Source organism: Microcaecilia unicolor, chromosome 7, assembly GCF_901765095.1.
Source record: "Microcaecilia unicolor chromosome 7, aMicUni1.1, whole genome shotgun sequence".
NCBI lineage: Eukaryota > Metazoa > Chordata > Amphibia > Gymnophiona > Siphonopidae > Microcaecilia > Microcaecilia unicolor.
In genome coordinates, this window is record NC_044037.1 from 56,789,640 (window position 1) to 56,813,927 (window position 24,288).

The 24,288-nt window shown below is 42.7% G+C and overlaps 1 protein-coding gene across 1 annotated transcript in view; it reads left to right on the forward strand.

Annotated features, from left to right (window-relative positions):
* The window catches only part of LOC115474248 (connector enhancer of kinase suppressor of ras 2-like), a 768,489-nt gene that overhangs the window by 427,867 nt on the left and 316,334 nt on the right, over positions 1 to 24,288 (forward strand). Inside the window, exon 7 of the mRNA XM_030209634.1 lies at positions 9,463 to 9,522. Within this exon, the coding sequence (XP_030065494.1) occupies positions 9,463 to 9,522 (60 nt within the window). The remainder of the gene's footprint in view (positions 1 to 9,462; positions 9,523 to 24,288) is intronic.

Below are 24,288 nucleotides of genomic sequence, written 5' to 3' on the forward strand. Positions count from 1 at the left end.
AAATTTGGACATCCCTAGATTTGGACATCCCTAGACATGAATGTCTTTGACCTTCGGCGATTTTTGAAACCAAAGACGTCCATGTCAAAAATGTCCAAATGCAAGCCATTTGGGCATGGGAGGAGCCAGCATTTGTCCTGACATGCCAGGACACCAACCGGGCACCCTAGGGGGCACTGCAGTGGACTTCAGAAAATTCTCCCAGGTACATAGCTCTCTTACCTTGTGTGCTGAGCCCCCCAAAACCCACTACCCCCAACTGTACACCACTACCATAGCCCTTACGGGTGAAGGAGACACCTATATATGGGTACAGTGGGTTTGTAGTGGGTTTTTGAGACCTCGCTGTTTCCTCCACAAATGTAACAGGTAGGGGGAGTATGGGCCTGGGTCCGCCTTTCTGAAGTGCACTGCAGTACCCACTGCTCCTGGGACCTGCATGCGCTGTCATGGACCTGAGTATGACATCTGAGGCTGGCATAGAGGCTGGCACGACATATTTTTAAACATGTTTTTTAAGGGTGGGAGGGGGTTAGTGACCACCGGGGGAGTAACGGGAGGTCATCCCCAATTCTCTCCAGTGGTCATCTGGTCATTTCCATACCTTTTTGTGCCTTATTCGTTAAAAAAACACGTCCGGGTGAAAACGTCCAAGTGTTCATCAAGGATGTCCTTGTTTTTTCAATTATGGGTCAAACACGTCCAAGTGTTAGGCACGCCCAAGTCCCGCCTTTGCTACACCTCCGACACGCCCTCTTGAAATTTGGACATCCTTGCAATGGACTGCAGTTGGAGACGTCCAAAATTGGGTTTCGATTATACTGATTTGGATGTCTCTGGGAGAAGAACGTCCATCTTCCATTTTATGTCGAAAATGAGCCCATTAGTGTTTTGTCAGTGATTTTGCACACCAGGATTTTGATTGTTGAGGATGTGTGTTTAGTGACAGGTTCTACTGTGAAGGAGGATTTGTATATTATTGCAATGCCTCCTCCCCTCCTTTTGTTTTGTTGATATGTATTATTTTGTATCCTAGTGAGCATAGGTCTAGTAGTGCAGGGTCATCTTCGAGGTGCAGACATGTTTCAGTTATAAGCAGTAGTCCGAGTTGCTCAGTTTCTATCAAGTCTCTTAGTAGTGCTGTTTTATTTCTTGCCGATCTCACATTTAACCTACTTGTATCGGGACATATGTGTCGTGTTTAACACTGGTTTTTTTTAACAGTTTATAGTTGTCTGTCTGTTCTGCCTGTTTGCTCTTGTTGTTATGTTGGGTAATGTTCATGTTTGGTTTCATGTTGCTGGTTGTTTGTTTGGCCTCTGCATTGTTGTTTAGATGGTGATTGTGCTCTTCCATTTGTTGGAGTGGTTTTCTTCTTCTTGTGATACGTACTGGTATTTTGTTCCATTCGATTGGAGATGCTGCTGGTATCCCCATTATCCACATTGTTATTGTATAGTAGAGAGCTTACTTACTGCTTCCTTATCAGCACTGTGAGTTCCAGCAGAGTAATTCTTGTGGGTTCTGTGTGCAGAGCTGCGGTTACCCATTCCAGGAGGGAGACCTTTTGGCTGACCCTGGTTTTAAATTTACATCCCAAAGCAGTGTAATATTTGTAGTCTATGATTCTATCCATGGAAAACAATGTTGCAGGTCCTTTAATACACCGGGATGAAGTTGTCAGAAATCTAGGACCAGCCAAAAAGCTTCCCTCCTGGAATGGGTAACTTGGCAGGTGTGTGTATGGAGCCTGATGAGACCTGCTGGAAGGTTTCCTGTGAAACAGAGCTGCAATGCAGAGAAACACTACACACAGGATTAGGACCCAGGGCTAGTGAAACTGAGCTCTAGGACAGCCCACAGTAACTGCTGAAATTGTGTAAATACACCAGAGTTTATCAGGTGCTGCCTTTATATGAGGTAATTACTGCAACTATACTTCAGTGAAAAGTAGGAAGCCTCATGAAGGAGTGCTGCAGGTACCTGGCAAGCACTGAAGTTTGAAGGCTGGGCAACCTATGATGACTGACACTGATCCTCTAGGGTGTCAAACATCTGCTTCCAAAAGCTTCTGAAAACTGCTGTTACAGACGGGCACTTAAGTTTTAGGGCAGACAACCCCTGGGGACTGACACTGAGCCCCCAGGGTGACAAACATCTTCTTTATGTGGACATAACTGTTTACAAAAGCCTCTTGAAACAGTGCTGATACAAGCAGGCACATAAGTTTCAGGGCAGACAACCCATGGGGACTGTAATTGAGCCCCAGGGTGTCTCAACTATCTTCTTGGGCACTGTTTGATCACGGAAAAAAAAAACTAAACTTAAAAACAAAATCAAAGATAAAATGAGATAGATCAGGGAAGCAAAGCCAGTACTGGACAAACTTTTATAGTCTGTACTTTGATCCTGGCTGGACAGATTCAGTTTCAGAAGTTGGAGACAAAGACCAGTACTGGGCAGATCTATGGTCTGTGTCCTTTTCATGGCTGAATAGATTTGTATGGGCAAAGGTGAAACTTTTCAGGGGCTTCGACATTAAATTCAGAAATTTTAGAACAAGGGTAGTGCTGAGCAGACTTCTACAGTCTATGCCCTGAAAATGGCAAAGACAAATCAAGACTAGGTATACACGCCCAATCCAAGAGAAGAGTACCAATCATCTACCAGTTCAGCCAAGGAATTCTGATGATCCAAGTTCAACAAAGGCATCCATACCTTCCTCAAATCACAAAGTTCAAAATTACTTCACACTAGGCCTTTTCTTGAACATATCTCCTTCCCTACCGAACCTCCAGAGATACTTAAAGAAAAAGAAATAGCTGCATGGTCCAACCCAAAAATGTTAATCTCCAGGGACTGTCTAAGCTCTCGTTCTGAAGTAGATGACAAAAATATCAAGTCCAATGTATTCCCAGCGGAAGGCAGTGTATGCAAATCGATCTCATGAATATTCATTTTGGATATCTTAAAAACCTGGCTGGCTGAGGTTCACCCAGGACAGGTTTGTGAATCACTGCTATAACTTGATGCAGCTAAACTTTCTCTTACTAGCATCTGTCCTAACCAAAAGGTATTTTCAAATATGCATCTTTATCAATGCCTTGTTGGCACAAATTGATCTTCAGTTTAATGATGAGTCCAGTCTAGTTAGAAAGTGGTTTTATCTGCAAAGTATCCCTTGCTCTTAGAAATGGAAATACACAGATCATCTACTGGCACTGGACATTTAATAACACAACAGATGTCAGCAGAAAACGATTTGGCCCAATGAGCCTTCATTTCTCAGTGAGCATTTTGAAGTGTATTCTGTGAAGCAGAAATATTGCCCAGGTAATTTAACTGAGTCACATGCTGTCAGGATAAGAACATCTAATAGTGTGCCATGAGCTATTCACCAGTGCATCATAGAAGTAGTCAGATGATTACCATGTAGAGGGCAAGAGAACTGTGTACTTCAATTTAAGTTGCCAACAGGATCCAGATTGGCCCAATAGGGTTCATCTAGTCCTGGGTCTCCCCCACTGCATTGACAGACATGTAGTCTTGCTTTTCATAGGGAATGCAATGGGGAAATTAGAACTACAAGTCCCTGAATGCATTGGCATAAGCCCAGAACTGGTTCACCATTGTCAGGCAAATCTTGATTCAGTTGCCAACTGTAACTTCAATAATTTCAGTGGAAGAGTGGCCTAGTGGTTAGGGTAGTGGCCTTTGGTCCTGAGGAACTGAGTTCAATTCCCACTTCAGGCACAGGCAGCTCCTTGTGACTCTGGGCAAGTCACTTAACCCTCCATTGCCCCATGTAAGCCTGCCATGAGTGGGAAAGCGCAGGGTACAAATGTAACAAAAATAAAATAGATACTATTGGAGATTCTACATGGAATGTTGCTACTATTGGAGATTCTACTTGGAATGTTGCTATTCCACTAGCAACATTCCATGTAGAAGGCTGCGCAGGCTTCTGTTTCTGTGAGTCTGACGTCCTGCACGTACGTGCAGGACGTCAGACTCACAGAAGCAGAAGCCTGCGCGGCCACATTGGTGATCTGCAAGGGCCGACTTCTACATGGAATGTTGCTAGTGGAATAGCAGCAATATTCCATGTAGAATCTCAAATAGTAGCAACAATGGTGGAGGAGTGGCCTAGTGGTTAGGGTGGTGGACTTTGGTCCTGAAGAACTGAGTTCAACTCCCACTTCAGGCACAAGCAGCTCCTTGTGACTCTGGGCAAGTCACTTAACCCTCCATTGCCCCATGTAAGCCACATTGAGCCTGCCATGAGTGGGAAAGCACAGGGTACAAATGTAATAAAAAAAATAAATACAATCTGTTTATATCAACAAGTATTAATAAAGGTGTATGGTTTTTTTTTTTAATGATTTCTGAATTTTTCACAGACTTTTACTTGGTTCATGAAAATACTTCCATAAAAGTAAGAGGGCAAAATGTGTTCTAGTCCTACAGATTCATTCATTATTTGAATAATTTATTTTTATCAAAATGAAAAACTGTAGTGAATGAAACCATGGATGTGCGATCAAACTTAACACAGATTCTATGAACATTACAAAACAAACTCTTTGTGCCAAACTGTAACAGTATTCAGTAATTAAACTGCAGAACAAATGTTTATCTACACCGTGTTTAGAAAACTGAGACCCATTCTATTTTTGTCAATAGCAATTAAATGGCTGACCATTCAATAAAACATGGCTCACAAATAGGCCTATGATAGAGCTATAAAATTCTCATGGAACAAGTACGTAGTGTGATAAATATTCTTTGCAAACTTCAGCGATGTTTTCTTTTCTGTGTCAGTTAAGTATTGGGGTCGCTGGTTGTTGATGGTAATTTTTAAAACACTATAAAGATTTCTTTTGTATAGAGTAACAAGTGTTACTCTATACAAAAGATCTGAAATAGCTGTGGGCTATAAGAGATCTCATAGCCTATGCAATGGATTAATGATGCCTCTGATCTAGACTTGATTTTCTATCACTAAAAATTTAAAAATAAATTTAAAAACCAATCATTAAAATTTTTTTGTGAAAGAAATGAATAAATAATTGCATTTGTAGTTTCACATTAGTTTGTTGACCTGCATGAGACACCTAGTCTTAGTTGCTCGGTTGAAGTACTCATTTTTTTGTTTTGATGAGAATCACAAATAGCAAGATTCATGTTACTGATCCCAGGGACAATCAGTGGCTTTCCCCATGTATATCTCAATAGCAGACTTTGGACTTTCCCTCAAGGAATTTGTCAAACATTTTTTAAGCTTGACAAATTAACAAATTAACTCTGGAAAAATACTTAATATAATACTACTGAGTCACTTCCAAAATGGCTTCCAAATAATCCTCAGTATTAAATCTAATATAAACATATGAGAATAATCCTAAATTATAGTGATATTAATGTGCTCAGTTCAAACCAATTTGTACCATTACATCCCCAAGGGAATATGTGGCAGAGTCATAGATGGAACCATCATTGCACATTAGGCGTTCCAATCCCAGAACCAGGTATGTACACTAACTATTACCTCCTCATTTGATTTAGATTTAATACTAAGGATTATTTGGAAACCTTTTTTAAACTCAGATATTCTGACCGCTGATACCACATCCTCTGGCAACGAGTTCCAGAGCTTAACTATTCATTGAGTGAAAAAAAATATTTCCTCCTGTTCATTTTAAAAGTAGTACTATGTAACTTCCTTGAGTGTCCCCTAGTCTTTCTACTTTTTAAAAGAGTAAAACCAATTTACATTTACCCGTTCTACACCATTATATCCCCCCTCAGCCATCTCTTTTCCAAGCTGGCCTTTCCTCATATGAGAGGAGTTCCATCCCTTTTCTAATTCTGCTATACCTTTTTAAAGATACAGTGACCAGAATTGAATGCAAGACTCAAGGTGTGGTCGCACTATGGAATAATACAGAGGCATTATAATATTCTTTGTCTTACTTTCTATCCCTTTCCTAATAATTCCTAGCATTCTGTTTGCTTTTTTGGCTGCTGCCACACACTGGGCAAAAGATTTCTGCATATTGTCCACAGTGACACCTAGATCTATTTCTTGGTTACTAACGTCTAAGGTGATCAATAGAAATCAAACAAAATAAAACATGGAAAAGAAAATAAGATGATACCTTTTTTATTGGACATAACTTAATACATTTCTTGATTAGCTTTCGAAGGTTGCCCTTCTTCCTCAGATCGGAAATAAGCAAATGTGCTAGCTGACAGTGTATATAAGTGAAAACATTCAAGCATTACTATGACAGTCTGACAGGGAGGGAGGAGGGGGGTGGGTAGGAAGTATGCATGGGGACATCAAAGCATATCATTGATATTCTAACAGGGTGGGTGTGGATAGGTGAGGGGAGGGTGCACGGCTACCACACTCCTCTACTTAACTTCTAAGGTGGAATCTAGCATCAAATAACTATGATTTGGATTATTTTTCCCAATGTGCAACACTTTGCACTTGTCCACATGAAATCTCATCTGCCACTGGGATGCCCAGTCTTCCAACTTCCTAAGGTCTACCTGGAAATTTTTCACAATCCACATGCGTTTTAACAACTTTGAATAGTTTTATGTTGTCTGCAAATTTAATCACTTCACTTGTCATTCCCATTTCCAGATCATTAATAAATATGTTAAATAGCACTGGTCCCTGTACAGGTCACTGGGGCACTCCACTATTCACCCTCCTCTACTGAGAGAATTGGCCATTGAACACTACCCTCTGTTTTATATCCATCAACCAATTTTCTAATCCACAACAGAACATTGCCTCCTATCCCATGGGTTTTTAATTTTCTACATTCTGTTTACATGGAGGGACATTTTCAATAAGTGGAGGAGTAGCCTAGTTGTTAGAGCACTGGTCTTACCATCCAGAGGTGGCCAGTTTAAATCCCACTGCTGCTCCTTGTGATCTTGGGCAAGTCACTTAACTCTCCATTGCCTCAGGTACAAACTTAGATTGTGAGCCTTCCAGGAACACAGAAATACCCAGTGGTACTTGAATATAACTCACCTTGAGCTACTACTGAAAAAGGTGTGAGCAAAATCTAAATAAATAAGATGTCTAAGTCCAATTGTGGACAGTTTGCACAAAACGTCCAAAATCCAAAAAGTCCAAATCTATCTTTTTTTTTTTTCAAAAATACTGTTTTGAACAACGTTTTGTTTTTTTGGTTCATTTTCAAGAAAAACCAACTATATAGCTGCAAAATGTAGAGATTCATGCCATTGGGATGTAGGAAGAGCCAGCATTTTTAGTATAATGGTTCCCCAGACATCCCAGGAGAGCAATGGGGGACCCTAGAGGGCACTTCTCTGCACTTCATAAAAATGCTCCCAGGTACACATCACACCTTTGCTCCCTTATCTTGTCCCTGAGCCCTCCAAAAACTCACCCAAAACCCACTGTCCCCCACTACAATAGCCCTTATGGGTGAAGGGGGCACCTATATGTGGGTATAGTGGGGTTTTGGTAACCTTGGGAGGGGTCGCAGTTTCCACCACAAGCGTGACAGGCGGAGGGAGATAGGGACCTGGGTCCCCTACTGTGTACTGCACTGACCACTACACTACTCCAGGGACCTGCATGCTACTCTAATAGACCTGACTAACATTTGCAGCTGTCATAGAGGCTGGTAAGTCATTTTTTATTCACATTTTTGAGGGTGGGAGAGGGTCAGTGACCTTTGGGGAGGTATTGGGGGGGGTCACCTGTGATCCTCATTAGTGGTTATCTGGTCATTTAGGGCACCTTTTTGTGCCTTATTCATTCTGAAAACAGGTCTTGACCAAAACATCTTGGTTTTAGTCCTGAACAGCTCAAAACACTGCAGTCAGGTTCATATATAAAATCTCTTATTTTGATAGTGCCTCCCCTTTATTAATCAAATTACACTGGCTTCCCATCAAAGCGAGAATCACCTTCAAATTATGTACCTTTATCTTTCAAATACTAAATAGCACAGCTATATAGCAAACTATATGGTACCATTAATAAACTTACCTCAAAGAAACACTAAATATGAGGCAAGAAACTATCTCAGACTACACCTCCTAAACTGCAAAAAAAAGTGATCTACAAAACTGTCCACTCTGCAGACTTCACTTACCTAGGAACCAAACGGTGGAACTCCTTACCACCCAGAATTAGAAATATACAGGAATATACTAGATTCCGCAAAATCCTCAAATCGTTCCTACTCAAACAAACCCTCACAAAGACCGACCATATCTCAAACAATTAATTATTACCTGAATTGATTATTACTCTATCATTAACTTTCTCTTTACTTCATGTACAATTTCTCATTCATAATAGATTTTCTAAATGTTAAACATCCATATCTATCCCAGTATGTTTATGATACTGTATTGTAAAACTAGATGCTTACAACAAATTACTTTCTTATGCATTATTCTTTGTTATGTATCCTATACTGTTTATTGTAAGCCAAATAGTACTCAAACTTGTTTGGAATAATGTGGGATATAAATGTCACAAATAAATAAATACATAAATAAAATCTATGTGCCAGGATTTATGCCACATTTTCATTGGTGTAAATGGATATGCATAGTTTTAGGTTCTAGGATGCCAACTAAGTATATTCTATATATCGCGCATAACTCTATAAGGCACCACTTATAGAATATGCCTAGTCAGTACTGATTTCTGTGCCAATTTTTTTAGGTGCTATATATAGAATCTCCCCCTTAGTGTTTATTAATTTTGGTGCCATATATAGAATTTGGTCTATAGCTTCTAGAATGCTTTAAGTTATATGGTTCTCTGCAATACTTAGGTGCTACATTTACACCCGTTCTCTGGTTGACATAAGTGCTTGTGCCTAAATGTGAAAAATGTATACATTCAGTTAGGCTGGTATTGTGTAAAAGAAAGTAGGCACCTTTGTTCCTTTATCGAATAACCTCATACCTTGCCACTGTTGCCCAATTGCCCTGAATGTTCATAGTTTTGTATAGTCAAAAATATGTGCATTGTTTTCAACAAAAACATTACTTGCAGAGAAAGCAGGCGTAAGTCTCTTCCCATGATTTTTCTGGGACTATCGTGGGGGGGGGGGGGGTGCAGACAGTGCTGATAATTTGATTTATCCCTACAGAATCTATATCTGGAGAAGGCTATTGCACATTTGCAATAGAGGTCAGTACTAGTGACTAAATTTGTAGCAACTTGAAGACTAGCTAGTCATTCAGTGATGGGTAGTTAATTTAAGAGTGATTTTTCACTTGACCAGATTCTCCCTTCCTCACCAGAGATGACTTTATACAAATTTTTTTCTGTACCTCATTGAGGCTCTAACACAATCACTTTTTCAGTTTGCTGATTATTTAAAATGATTCATTTTGCAGAATTAACTCCTCACTGATAATGATTATATTTCTTTCTTCTTTCTTCAGGGGATGTATATCAAATCCACATATGATGGGCTACATGTTATTACTGGAACAACTGAAAATGTAAGTTGTGCTAATCCAGTACTACATGCCAGCATTTATTCTGCAGCCTACATGTTGTAACGTTTGTGGACAAAACATTTATTGCTTAAAAATTGTTGTTACTAGCACTCATTTTCCTTAAATTTAACAAAGTTAACATTAAAAAAAAAGCTATTTTAACAAATTAAAGCAACTATTGCTTGAAATAATAACCATCTGGCAAATAGTCAAAGAGAGTTAACTGGCTGGGAATGGCCACCAACCAATTAACTCACTTGTTCATAGCTATCTGGTCATTTTCAGTTGCACTTAACCGATTAGTACCACTGAAAATGACCAGTTAGTGCTGCACTTCAAGCCAGATATATCGGAGGTATATATTCAGACATAACCGGCCAGGTTTAGCAGATAAATAATACTGCATAAGTTATTTATCCTATCTTTCTCTGAGGACAAGCAGGACAGTGGTATCTTTACACCTACTACTACTACTACTATTTAGCATTTATATAGCTCTACAAAGCATACGCAGCGCTGCACAAACATAGAAGAAAGACAGTCCCTGCTCAAAGAGCTTACAATCTAATAGACAACAATAATAAAGCAAGCAAATCAATTAATGTGTAGAGGAAAGAGGAGAGGAGGGTAGGTAGAAGCGAGAGGTATAAGTGGTTACAAGTCTAAAGCAATGTTGAAGAGGTGGGCTTTCAATCTAGATTTAAAGATGGTCAAGGATGGGGCAAGACGTAGGGGCTCAGGAAGTTTATTCCAGGCGTAGGGTGCAGCGAAACAGAAGGAGTGAAGTCTGGAGTTGGCAGTAGTGGAGAAGGGAACAGATAAGAAGGATTTATCCATGGATCGGAGCGCACGGGAAGGGGAGTAGGGAAGGACGAGTGTGGAGAGATACTGGGGAGCAGCAGAGTGAATAAATTTATAGGTTTATAGAAGAAGTTTAAACAGGATGCGAAAACGGATAGGGAGCCAGTGAAGTGACCTGAGGAGAGGGGTAGTATGAGTAAAGCGGAAGACAAGATGGGCAGCAGAGTTTTGAACCGACTGGAGAGGGGAGAGGTGACTAAGTGGTTGATGACATCCAACTGAGCCTGCTGTGGGACACTACCCAACACTGTGTAACTTTAAGATGCTTTTTGGCAGCAGCCCCACTGCTCATGCACCATCACAGGCCAAGAAGAGTGAGCCCTTGGGCTGCAGCCAAGTTGGCGCTGCCTAACTAACCCAGAGGCTTGGTAGGCCCCAACTGAGTTACTCCCAAGCTAGGATTAGGGCGAGTGCAGTTCAGAGGTACTGCAGTAGAACAGAATGGTAACCAAGGTCTCAGCAGGCAAGCTGGTCTAGATACCAACAGTGGTATTGATAAGGGTCAAGGAAATCCCAGCAATCCTAGAGATCAGGGCAGGTGGCAGTCAGAGGAGTTGAGGAGACTAGCCAGGGTCAAAGCTAAGAATACAATCCGAGATAGGGAGCAGGTATGAGAACAGGAGATGTAGACTGAGGCAAGGGCAAGTAAGCTGGAGTGATATATAGGAACTGAAGAGACATACTGGAACTAGAACTGAAGAGACATACTGGAACTGAAACTGAAGAGAGGCTGCAATTCACACCAAGCAAAGCAAGAAGACCTGTTGCAAAGGCAACTCCTGGAAGTCCTAAGATTCCTTAAGTAGACCCTCAGCTCTGATGTCATCCGCTAGCATCCTGAGCCCTTCCCGCCACTGCCCCTTTAAGTTGGATCCTCCTATGCATGCACACACCTACGGGAGCCTGTGGCTGTGGATGCGGGAGGTCAGAAGGGAGCGGTCCAATGGGTACAAGAAAGCAACGGAGATAGCTGGGCCATTGGAAAGTCAAAAAGGAATAACAAGGTACTCATAATGTCCATCCCTTATATTAAAAACAGTTTTCCACTTGTCTCCTTTGGAGATGCGGTTCAGGTTGTAGGCTCTTCTAAGGTCCAATTGGTAAAGACGTGGGCTCCTTGGAGATGATCAAAGAGTTCAGATATCAAGGGAAGTGGATATTTATGTTTTACTGTGATGGCATTCAATCATCTATAATCAATACACGGGGTAAAGTGCCATCTTTCTTCCCCATGAAGAAGAAACCAGCACATGCATGGAAGCAGAAGGACAGATGAAACCTCTCTGCAGGTTTTCTGCAATGTAACTTAACATAGTCTGGGTTTATTGTACTGAAAGTGGGTAAAATCTTCCCCGGGATGACATTTTTCCTGATAGGAAATCAGTGGGACAATTGTACTCCTGGTGAGGAGGTCATGTCTCTGCTTGTTTCCTGGAGAATACATCTGAGTAAGCCACATAAACACAGGGCATACCCTCAGGAATACTTATATCTGCAGTGGCTAGGGCACTGACTAGACTTGCAAAATCCAAACAATGTTGATGGCCGTGGTTACCCCAGATGGCAATGTCACCACTATCCCAATCTATTATTGGATTATGTTTCTCCAGCCCAGGCAAACCCAGGATAACTGGATTTACTGATGTCTAGAGAATATAAAAGTATATAGCCTCTCTGTGGAGAGCCCATATTCATAGGCACAGTGGTACTGTACGGGCCTTAAGGTACCCTTGTACATTGACATACACAGAGGAGACTGGGTTTGTTTTAATTAAGTCCCTGATAGGAATTTTATAATGTCGAACGAAGTCTTCATCAATAAAATTTCCTCCTGCTCCAGAATCAATGAAGGCCTCTGTGATTAGGTGGGGACCAAACTTTTAGTGCAGGAAATCCTGCAAAATGGACCTAGTGCTGTTTACCCAGCCAGAGCTAGGCCCAAACGTTTCCTAACTTGTTTGGGCATTTAAGGGCATAGTGTCGTTTCTCACCACAGTAGAGACACAAGTACAGAGACTGGCATCTCTGCTTTTCCTGCTCAGAAATAGTGGAATAATCCACCTGCATTGGTTCCCTGGTGTCAGAAAATGAAGCCTCTTTGTTTGGAGTACATATGGGCCACTGGAAATTCGGCGCTAGATGGACCATCCTGTGGGAAGATTGTCTCTCTTGAGCACATTCTTGGAACCAGATATCAGTCTGGTTACAAAGGCAGATAAGATCATCCAGTGCAGTGTAGACGTCTCATTCCACCAACTCATCCTTAATTTGAGGTGCCAACCACTGCCATAAAACCACCACTAGGCTCTCATTGTTCCAGTTCAGTTCCGATGCTAGAGTGCAGAACTGGATAGCTTAGTTCCCAAGGGTTTGTAACCCCTGTTTCAGACTGAGGAGTTCAGATGCTGTGGAAGTAGCCTTCTCAGGCTCCTCAAAGACTCAGCTGAAGTGTCCAAGGAAGTTGTCGAGATTGTTAAGCATTGGGTCGTTCCACTCCCAAAGTGGGGAGGCTTGTGCAAGAGCTGGGCCAGATAGCAGGGAGATGATGTAAGCCACACGAGCCCTATCCAAATCAAGGTCCCTTGCTTGGAGCTCGAATATTATCAAATATTGATGGATGAATCCTCTACAAGTCTTGGGGTTTACATCATATCTAGGAGGAGCCGCTAGATGGATGCCTGATAACGCAGAGGCAGACAAAGTGACTGGGCTGGCCGAGGGGATAACTGGGCCTGGTGTGGGGAGGTCAAGGCCTGAGGTGATGCTGCCATCTGAAGTTGGTCCGTGCGGGCAATCAGGTCCAGGATGGAACCAGAAAGTTGCTGGAGCTGGAGAGCTAATTGCTGAAGCAGCTGCAGAGTGGGTGACTCACCTGAGGTCATGGCCTTTGCAATCTGTCACAGGCCAAGGAGTGTGAGCCCTTGGGCTGCAGCTGAGTTGGTGCTACATAATTAACCTGGAGGCTAGGTAGGAGGCTAGGACCAGGGCGAGCCCAGTCCAGCAGTATCATAATATAACAGAACGGTAACAAAAGCCTCAGCAGGCAAGCTGGTCCAGATACCAACAGTGGTATTGATGAGGGTTGAGAAAGGCCCAGCAATCCTGGAGAACAGGGCAGGCGGCGGTCAGAGAAGTTGAGGAGACTAGCTGGGGTCGAAGCCAAGAAGACAATCCAAGCTGGGGAGCAGGTAAGAGGACAGGAGGACAGGAGATATGGACTGAGGCAAGGGCAAGTAGGCTGGAATGATATACAAAAACTGAAGAGATAAACTGGAACTGAAGAGGGGCTGCAACTCACATCAAGCAAGGCAAGGAGACCTGTTGCAAAGGCAACTCCTGTAGGTCCCAAGGTCCCTTAAATAGACCCCCAGCTCTGATGTCATCAACTAGCATCCTGAGCCCTTCCCACCATTGGCCCTTTAAGTTGGATCCTGCAGCTGGTGGTGGTGGATGCAGGAGGTCAGGAGGAAGTTGTCACGATTATGACTGTTTTCCTGGTTTGTGCTTCCTTCACCCTCTGGTGGCCAGTACCAGCGACTGCTATAGACTATCTGTTGCTGTTTCCCAAGTCTGTGTCAGAAGTCGGTCCGGTCCAGATCTTCCAGTCTGCCAGACTTAATTGCCTTGTTTGTACCTAAGCAGCACTCGTACTTGTCTTGGGATTCCTGCAGCTGAGCCTCAGCAGGTGATGGTCTTTATTAAGCACCTGTGGGCTTTGCTACTTTGCCGTTGCATTGCCAAAGGTCTCTGGGTGAGTTGGTGTGCCCTGTTGCACTTCTGCCTAGTCTAGTTTCTTGTCTGAATTCCTTGCCTGGTTCTTGTTCAGTCTTTGTATAGTTTAGCTTAGGCTTTATTGCTTCCTAGTCTTGTTTCTTGTCTGTTTGCCTTGCCCAGTTCTTGATTAGTCTGTGTGTAGTTTACCCTTCTTAGTGGCTGCTTGGTAGCTTTCAGTCCTTGCTCTTTAGCCTGTCCGCTTTCTGCCTAGTGTTGTAATGTTTGTCTGTGAGTTCTAGCTTAGTATTCTGCCTTGCCTCCCATGTTTATTCCTTTCCCCTCTGAACCCTAACTCTGCTTCAGTCAAGCTTGTTCCTGTACCGTGTGTCCTGTGTGAGAATCCTGAACCCTACCCAGTTTCTGTCAAGCTTGTTCCTGTACCGTGTGTCCGGTGTGAGAATCCTGAAGTCCTGCAGGCCGCCCACACCTAGGGGCTCAACCTCTGGGGAATGGCAGTCACTGCAGGTGAAGTCCAGTTGGTCCAGTCCTGTCTTTCCAGCTTTGCTTGCCTATAGCTTAGTTCCACTCCTATCTCTAGTCCTGTGTGTTCTTGCCTTGTTTGTCTGCATCTGCAGCTTCTGTCTTGTTTGTTTGTTAGTCCAGTTCTGGTTGGGGGGTTTTGCCTGCTGCTACCGCTCTATGGCAGTAACCCAAGGGCTCACGTTTGTTCCAGTGTCCGAGAAGCCAGAGATCATGACAGAAGTGTTCTCATGGGAGTAACAAAGTGCTGGAGGCAGCGACGCAGGCAGCCCACTATGCTGCTGACACTACCCAAGAAGCTCCAGAGGAAGCTGCAGAGGCCGATCCCGATGCCTGCTGAAGCCAGCAGGTGAGCCAGAGTGTGGGGCACAGCCAACTTGCGCAAGTGTCTTTCCGCCCAATGTGCAACCACAGGAACCTCAGTCTTCTTTTTTTTCTTTGGAGCTAGGAGATCGTGTTTTGTATCCTTCCACCTCAGTGTTTCTCCTTGCATTTATTATGCCTTCCCATGCGGGGTTCTTTAGCCTAGTTTGCTTATTTTTCTTCATAAAAGTTCAGTTACTTCCCTCCCTTTTATTTTATTAGAGTTTTTAAGTAGAGTTTTTGGAATTTTTAAGGTTTTTTTTGTGTTTCTTCACAGCTCCAGAGGTCCTCTTAGGCTAGAGCACTAAGCTCAGTTTGAGAAAAGAACACAGAAGGGAAGTCATGTCTACCAGAGGAAGCATTTTGGATCCTTAAGTCCGGTCCATTGACGTCAGTATTGGAAGCATCAACACTGATAGCTGCCCAGACTTCTTCTGACACTAGAGGACCACCAGCATTGAAGTAGTTTCCAACTCCCTCAACATCGGGCACTGGTGGCAAGCCCTGGGACTTATATGCATCGTACCCAACACCAAGGACATGAGTGGATTTGATGTCATCCTCGGCACCAAGGGGCATTGATTCTAAGCATCGGGTGAAGACCAAGAAGCATCAACATCTGTCCCCTTCAGTGCACAATGCCAAGAGCTCTGGGGCATCAGCATCACCAAAACCCGAGAAGTATTAGCTGTGAGAGAACTTCTCCTCCTCTGTAATTCTGGTGCCATTGCAGCCAGGACCTCACTTCCGATATGGTACCAACAACTCAGCAGGTTGTCTCCACACCAGCCCTGGCCCCAGTCTTACCGAGGCTTGTCCTTGATGACCAGTTTTGTGCCTTGCTGAGACTGGCAGGATTGGTACAGCTCCCCAGTGCTCAGGCATTGAGGGCTCTTGTGCCAGCCACAGCACTCGGTCTCTCTCACCTTGAGGTCCATGACACCCCTGTGGAATGCTCTCCGCTCTCTATGCCTCAATAAGCATTGGTGTTGGTGTCTCTCCATGCAAGGCACTGATCGACATTAGAGGACGAAACTCCCTCAAGGTTGAGACATGAGCAGGAACTTCAGTGCCTGACCCTGAGGCCTGGACATATGTCAAGTCAGCCAAGACAGAGGCAGTCTCAGCAGTCTCATCTAGACTTTTTTGCTGAGTCTGACATGAACCGGTCATGGGAGTTTGAGGAAGAGCAAGACTACCTCTCAGAGAAGGGGTCTTGTAGCATACCCTCAGATTCCTTTCTACCCGATGAGAGGAGGAAGTCTCCACCTGAGCCCATCTTTTACCTGTTTTATTAAGGAAGCGGCAGAGGCCATTCCTTTTAAGTAGGAAATGGTGCATGAATCTAAGGCTGAGTTATTTCAGGTCCTAGAGTTTGATTCTCCCCCTAGAGATGCTATAACAGTTCCACTGCACAAGATTCTCTGGGATGAATATATGAAGAACTAGGAAACCCCTCTCTCTGTGCAGGTTGCACCAAAAAAAGATGAATTCCATGTATCAAATTCAGAAGGCTCCCGGATTTCAAAAGGCCCAGTTGCCACACCACTCCTTGGTGGTTGAATCTACTCTCAAAAGAACTAGGAATTCCAGGTCTCATGCCTGGGTGCCCCCAGGACAGAGAGGCTCAGACCTTAGATTCCTTTGGAAAGAAAGTTTATCAGGCCTCGATTCTAGTCTCCTGCATCCAGGACTACCAGCTCTACATAGTATTTACTTGCAGTATTTACTTTGCTCCACAGTGTATTAGACTTTGCAGACACTCTCCCATAGGAGCAGGCTGCCGAGCTTCACCAGCTGACCAAAAAGCAGAAGGAGTGTTGAAAATATTTGGCAGGAGTGCATACAATACTTTTGACATTGCGCCCTGCTCTCTGCTTTAGGTATGGGGATGCACAGACTGTCATGGCTGCGTGTCTCTGACCTTTAACCTGTGGTTCAGGAGTGGCTAGCAGATGTACCTTGCTGGGAAGGCAATATTTTCATGGACAAAGTGAAAGAGGTTGCTGACCTCATCAAAAAACACATTGATTTCCTATCTCTTTCCCGGCATCCTCCTCTACTAGGAGGTTTTCTGGCAGGCCTCAAAGAAGCACCTATTACTCTAAAAGGCATAGGTGTACTTCTTCAGCCCATCCACAGCAGCGGCCCCAGATTTAATGCCCTCGGGCCCACCAGCCAGTCCCATCCACAGCCTGCTCACCAAACAAAGCAGTGGCATAGACAGTTCTTGGCCAGCATACATACATAGAGGGGCATAATTGAACGCAAACGCCTATCTCCATGGGCGTTTATCTCTGAGAACGGGTCCGTGAAGGGGCGGGCCGAACCGTATTTTCGAAAAAATGGACGTTGTTGAGCTGGGCATTTGGTTTTTTTTAGCGATAATGGAAACTAAAAACGCCCAGCTCAAAAACATCCTAATCCAAGCCATTTGGTCATGGGAGGGGCCAGGATTGGTAGTACACTGGCCCCCCCATATGCCAGGACACCAACTGGGCACCCTAGGTCAGTGCGGTGGACTTCAGAAAAAGCTCCCACATGTATAGCTCCCTTACCACGGGTGCTGAGCTCCCAACCCCCCTCCCCCAAAACCACCAAACACCACTACCATAGCTCTTAGGGGTGAAGGGGGCATCTACATGTGGGTACAGTGGGTTTTGGAGGCCTCCCATTTACCAGCACAAGTGTTGCAGGTGGGGGGGGGGGGGATGGGCCTGGGTCCACCTGCCTGAAGTGCACTGCGGTACCCACTAAAAGTGCTCCAGGGACCTGCATACACACAGGCCTCTAGGACTTGTTGCTGCTGTATAACATTGGCACACCAGTTGACACCTGAAGACTAATCTCTCCGAAAACGTCCTTTATTGGAATAAGCACGTTTACTCACAGTTAACTGCAGAGGTTGTGCCCCACTGGCAACGAGTCTCCCTGATACTGAGATTAGCAGTAGGTAAGAACTGGCAGAATGCTGTACAATGCCCTCTTTCAGCCACATTCAAGGTAAGAACTAAGTTGTCTAATGTGGCTAACACAGGAAAGGGAACTAAAACTGGCTTACAAAAATGGCCACTACCGCATGGACTACAACAGGAAACACAACAGGGCACACTCTGACCCAGTAGACAGGGGGAAAAGCACCATGGGAGAAGAGCCTACCAACTACCAACATCGTGAGACTGTAACACAAAAGCTAATGAAATCACAGAGCCCAATACCCTACACCCACCACAATGCAATGCTGATGTGACCCTGTAGTGCACCCGAGAGCCACATCTGACCCAGGGAAAGGCTGTGAGAGGATTGAACACATTCTGCTGTCATGGAGGTGGGTACAGCATTTGAGGCTGGCAAAAAAGTTTTTAAAGTGGGGGTTTTTTTGGTGGGAGGGGGTTAGTGACCACTGGGGGAGTCCGGGGACATCATCCCCGATTCCCTCCAGTGGTCATCTGGGCAGTTGGGGCACTTTTTTGGGACTTGTTCGTGAAAAAAAAGGGTCCAAGAAAAGTGACCCAAAATCGCGGTAAAAACGCCGTTTTTTTTTTCAATTATCAGCTACAGATGCCCATCTCTCCTTGGCTGATAACCACGCTCCAGCCCCGCCTCCGACACGCCCCCATCAACTTTATTCGTTTCTGCGACGGAGTGCAGTTGGAAACGCCCAAAATTGGCTTTCGATTATACCGATTTGGGCGCCTTTGCGAGAAAAACACCCATCTCCCAATTTGGGTCAAAATATAGGCGTTTTTCTCTTTCGATTATAAGCTGGATAGCCAGCTCCTTCTAGAACCATCTGCTTTGGTACCAGTTGGTATAACCATGTGAAACAGCCAAGAATTCTAGGAGCTCTGACACTCCCTTGACCCAGTTAACTAGAGAAGGGAAATCAGATCTAATAACTTAAACTGGATCTACCGCACAACAGCATTCAGCAATGCCACCAAAACGCAGGGCTAGCCTTCATGTTCATCCTTAATACATTGACTGGAATTTGGGGGAGGAAGGGTGGGAGGGGATGTTCATTGCTTTTGCTTGAACATTTGACTTTTCACTCATCTGATGTTGGCGCCATCTTTTTTAGTAGCTTGTTGAGTCTTATTTGCATTTGAGTGAAGAGGCTAGGGTCTGGGCTACCTCTTATGCTGAGCATAATAATACAATTAAATTGCAAGAAAAAATATTGCTTCCATTTTTTGTTTTATGCATCTATAATTAGTACGAAATGTGCTTTAAAGGTGCTGGGATATAAGACAAATGATATGGAAAATAATATTTAAGGGGTTTTTCAGGGCAATGAACTTATCAGTTTAAATTGTGTGCTTCTTTAATAGAATTTATACTAATAGAAGGTTTGGTTAATTTTCGCATTGATAATTGGTGAGTGCTCTATTTTCCTCTACTTGAGGGTATTATTTAAAAAACTAATTGCAGGCGGCTCTTTTTTTTGTTTAGAAACTTTTATTGAAAGCATTTTGTGAAATGTGAAATTCTTTCAGATTGAACAGAACACAGTTTGTATTCTTTATTGCACATGACTTTAGAAAGACCTTGATGTTCATGGAATTTTTGCTAGCTGTTTTGAAATTATAGAAAATACAGGTAATTGTATGCTGAAATGCTGATAAATATTGCTCATGCTGCCATTGTTTAGGGCCCTGGTCAGTATATATTTGCTGTAGGTTTGTACAGTGTTCAAATCCTGTATATGTTCAGACTGGGCACACAGCTTCTTCAGCTTCATCGCCCTTCTGATTTCATTGAATAGTTGAGACAACTGGTAGAAAACAGCAATCCTTAGTAATCTGAGGCAGAGGGAAAAAGTACAACTGACAGCCCCCAACATGACTGTCCTTCTTTTGACCTTAGTACCTACCTGTATTAAAGTTATGTTCCACTAATCATATATTAACATATTGTTTTGGTACACTTTTCTGAAGCTAAACCAAACTGAAATTCTTATACCAGAAAGAACAGACCAGAGAAGAGTTAGAATATGAAACTGCTAAAAGGAGGTTTTATACTCCAATGGATGCTCATGTTGGAATCCAAATGTATGTTGAGACTGAGGCTTTTAAAGTACAATATTTTCTAGAAAACATGTTTATCAATATTTTCAGCTAGATATTTTTGTACTTTCTATAAGGATTAAAAGGAGAACAGCTCCAGTTTTTGCCCGCTGGATAGGGTATATTTCAGAGCCATTAAAGTGAAAAGTAATTAACATAGGCTACCATCATTAAGATGGACTATTTTTCTCAACATTCAAATGAAAATAGTGCAGGAAAACTGGTGCAGCATACGGTAAACCTATACTAAACAAAGAAATAACACCAGAAACAATGGCTAATCCACTGATATATTCTTTTAAGTATTTAAGTACTTAAGTATTAGCCATTGTTTCTGGTGTTATTTCTTTGTTTAGTGTGGACTATTTTTCCACAAGTCATGCTATTTTAGCATAGTGTGACCCTGTACTAACATAGCACGACTTGTGATAAAATATCATGGGCTATTGTTAAGTCAGGTTGATATCTTCCCTCCTTAGTCCTTGCAAATTTAAGAGACAGCAAAACAGCAGCTTGATTTGATTTACGGATTTTGAATTAAGAGATTGTTAACTTGACATTTGGCATTTGCTAAGATTAAACCTAAGCAATTAGGTCTCTTAGCCAAGTTCGATTGTATCATTTTTAAATAAGAACAGTTTGGAACTGTCAAGTATGTGTTATTTTAATAATATCCTTCTACTCGGACCCTGGTTTTACCACAAGACTTACTAGGCTTCATAGCTTTTTTACTTGTTGCCATCTATGTTATTAAAGTTATGAGGATCTCACTCGTCATGCAAGCTTTAAAACCATACATTAAACAGGTTTTTATGCACAGAAATACAGTTTTTGAAAGCTGCTCACACTATTTAAGTTCTGAGTACACTAAATGCTGCTGAGGTACTAGCGCAGTGGTTCTCAACTTTTTTTCAGTTGGGACACACCAAATAGACAATGCTTACATATGTGACACATTACATTCATGACCCTCACGGACCTTTGATCTGACACATTATATAGCCGTTCTTATGAGTTAACTATAAACATGATCTGCATCCACAGAAATCCAGCTCTCCTCCCACCTCCCCCCCCCCCCCCCCAAAAAAAACAGGCACAGATCAGATGTAGGACATTTCTCCATGTAAGGCACCATAAAAAAAAAATTCTGACTCTTGTGTCGTCTGAGCAATAGCAAAATAAAGCTCACCATTGTGTATGAATTGGTGTGCCATCCTCCCCCATCCCTACCAATCTCCTCAAAGACACTTACTCCCCCAGAATGGACTCCTCCTCCCCCAAGTCACCCCCATGACTATACTTCCTCCCCCCCCCCCCCCCTCCAAAGGTACTGATTCACCCTAGTGGTAGTCTCATGGTACTCAAGGTTGGTCACATTATGTTATTCATATACTGCAAGACTTACTAACCTGCACTAATGAACAGGTTTTCTGGCTTCCATGGTAAACACAAATATTTTGCCACAGCTTAGTAATTAACTCCCCTAACTGCCCTGGAAGCAAAGCATAGGTGTAATAGTGACATACTGCAATTGTAAAGGTGTCCTGGAAGACTGTTGTTGTGAGTCTTCCAGGACAGGATGCTGGATTTGATGGATCGTCTGTCTGTCCCAGTATGGCAATACTTATGTATTTGAGTTGTCTCTATTTACATAGTTAGCTGGAGTCACCCTATAGTTAGATGAATAGATCCAGCCTGGGCCAGTCTTAGTATCACCCCACTCCATGCTGAGAAATGTAATCCTGATTTTCATAGGGAAATGAGATTTACTTCACACTGCCACCACAATAGACTAGTTCTCCACACGCATCCTAAGTTCCTTCTTAAGGTAGTGTCGGAGTTCTATCTTAATCAATCATTCTACCAACCTTTTTTCCTAAAAACATATGCCCATCCTGGTGAGAGTGTACTTTAGATGGCAAGTGAGCTTTAGCCTTCTTTCTGGAGTGGCTATAGCCCATAGACAGTTCACCCAGCTTTTAGTTTCTTTTGACCCAAACCAGATGAGGATAGCCATCAGTAAATGCGACATTTTTAATTGGCTATCAGATTGCATCTCCTTTACTTATGCTTAGGATGGGCTGACACTAGAGGGTCATGCCCAGGGTCATAATGTCAGAGCCATGGCTACGTCAATAGCCCACTTAAGGTCAACCTCCATAGAGGAGATTTGCACAGCTATGACGTGGTCATCTGCCCATACATTCACATCTCATTACTGCCTTGAGCAGGATACCCATTGTGACAGCTGGTTCGGTCAGGCAATCCTGAAGAATTTGTTTGGTGTCTAGAATCCAACTCCACACCCCTAGGCCCAGTTTTCTTTAGCTCCAGGCTGCTATTATTCTAGCTCACTGAAAACAGCAATGCTAGAATAATAGCAGCCTGGAACTAAAGAAAACTGGGCCTAGGATGGGCTGACACTAGAGGGTCATGCCCAGGGTCATAATGTCAGAGCCATGGCTACGTCAATAGCCCACTTAAGGCCTGTTCTCCTCAGTGAACACCTGCTACAGGTGAGTAACTTTGCTATATTGAGCCACTATGAGTGACATCATTGGTCCTTTAAATAGTTAAAATTATACTTTTGGAGACAGTGTTCAAGGGAACATAATTTTGATTACTTGGTAACTTCATGGCATATACCCTAGTCTTTGCACTTTGCAAAAAAGCAAACAATGGATTTGCATTTACCCGATCCACACTACTCAAGATTTTATAGACCTCTTGTCATACTTCACCTCAGCTCTCTCTTCTCCAAGCTGAAGATCTCTAACCTCTCTAGCCTTTCCTCAGAGATGAGTCATTCATCCCCTATATCATTTTAATAGTTCTTTTCTGTACCAAAAATTCAGAAAGCTGATGATCTGGCTGTTCTAATGTTGTGGCAGAAATGGTGTATCTAAAAAGGAGCAGCAAAAATTAGGTAAGGATCCCTGTTTGCATTTTTTTTTAGGGACAGTGGCAACACAGAAGTTTTGTGTTTTTTCCCATAGCACAAAACATTTAATGCATTTTTCTGATCTCCAGCAAAACAGGGATTCTGCTTATATTACGAACAATTATTTACCCAATTTGTAAATAAGCATTTCATCTGGAAAATATAAACCATCCTTTGGGGAAAGATAATAGCATAGAATGAGCATTATAGGGTTTTTTTTGTTTTTGTTGTTTTTTAAATATACATTTCTTATAAAACAAACATTTAACTTATAAATATAGTAAAGGATAATAGAAATTATTGCTTTCATAATTTTTACCCAGCTGCTCTAATTAAATGAAGTAGATTTATCTCAGACAGTAAAGGATAAAGAATAAAAAATAAGAAAGCCAATATACTAATTCCTGTTGCTACATTTCTCAAGCAGTTCCCTGTTTGTTGTCACATAGTAACGTGGCGGGGCATAATCGAACGGGGACGACCATCTCTAAGGGCGCCCATCTCTAAGGACGTCCCGGTGAAGGGGCAGGGAAACCAGTATTATCGAAACAATTGCTTAACAGTAGATTTGGGCTTTGAATTTAGATCTATCTATATCTAAATACCTGAGTGCTATTTTTCCATACTTCATAGCAAGAGTGTACATTCCCTAATCAACTGCCCCAATGCAACTGAAGCTTTTACCTCCTCAGTGCATGTAAATGGTTTCATCCCTGTGTGGATTCTCTGATGCAATGTGAGGCTTTCTTTCCAACCAAAGCTATTACCACACTTAGAACATGTGAATGGTTTTATTCCTGTGTGTATTCTGTGGTGCATTGTGAGATTTACCTTCTGACCAAAGCTTTTACCACACTCTATACATGCAAATGGTTTCTCTCTTGTGTGGACTCTCTATACACTTTGAGATTTACAATACAACCAAAGCTTTTGCCACACTTAGAACATGTGAATGGTTTCACTGTATTGTGGATTTTCTTCTGTATTTTGTGCGTTTTGCATTTGGATGTTTATTGTTTGAAAATGGACCAAAAAATAAAATGTCCAAATCACAAAACATTTTTCCAAACAGTATTTTCAAAAGAAAAAGATGGACGCTTTTATTTGTTGAAAATGACCTTCTTTCCTGTTCAGATTTTGGACGTATTTTTTAAAACATCCAAATTCAGACTAAGACGTCATATCGAAAATGCCCCTCTTAGTGGGCCCTTTGGGGAAGAACCTGAGAGTGGGAGACTAGCCCAGAGGCAAGTGGAACCCAATTGATGGGAGGAGGGTGCTAGT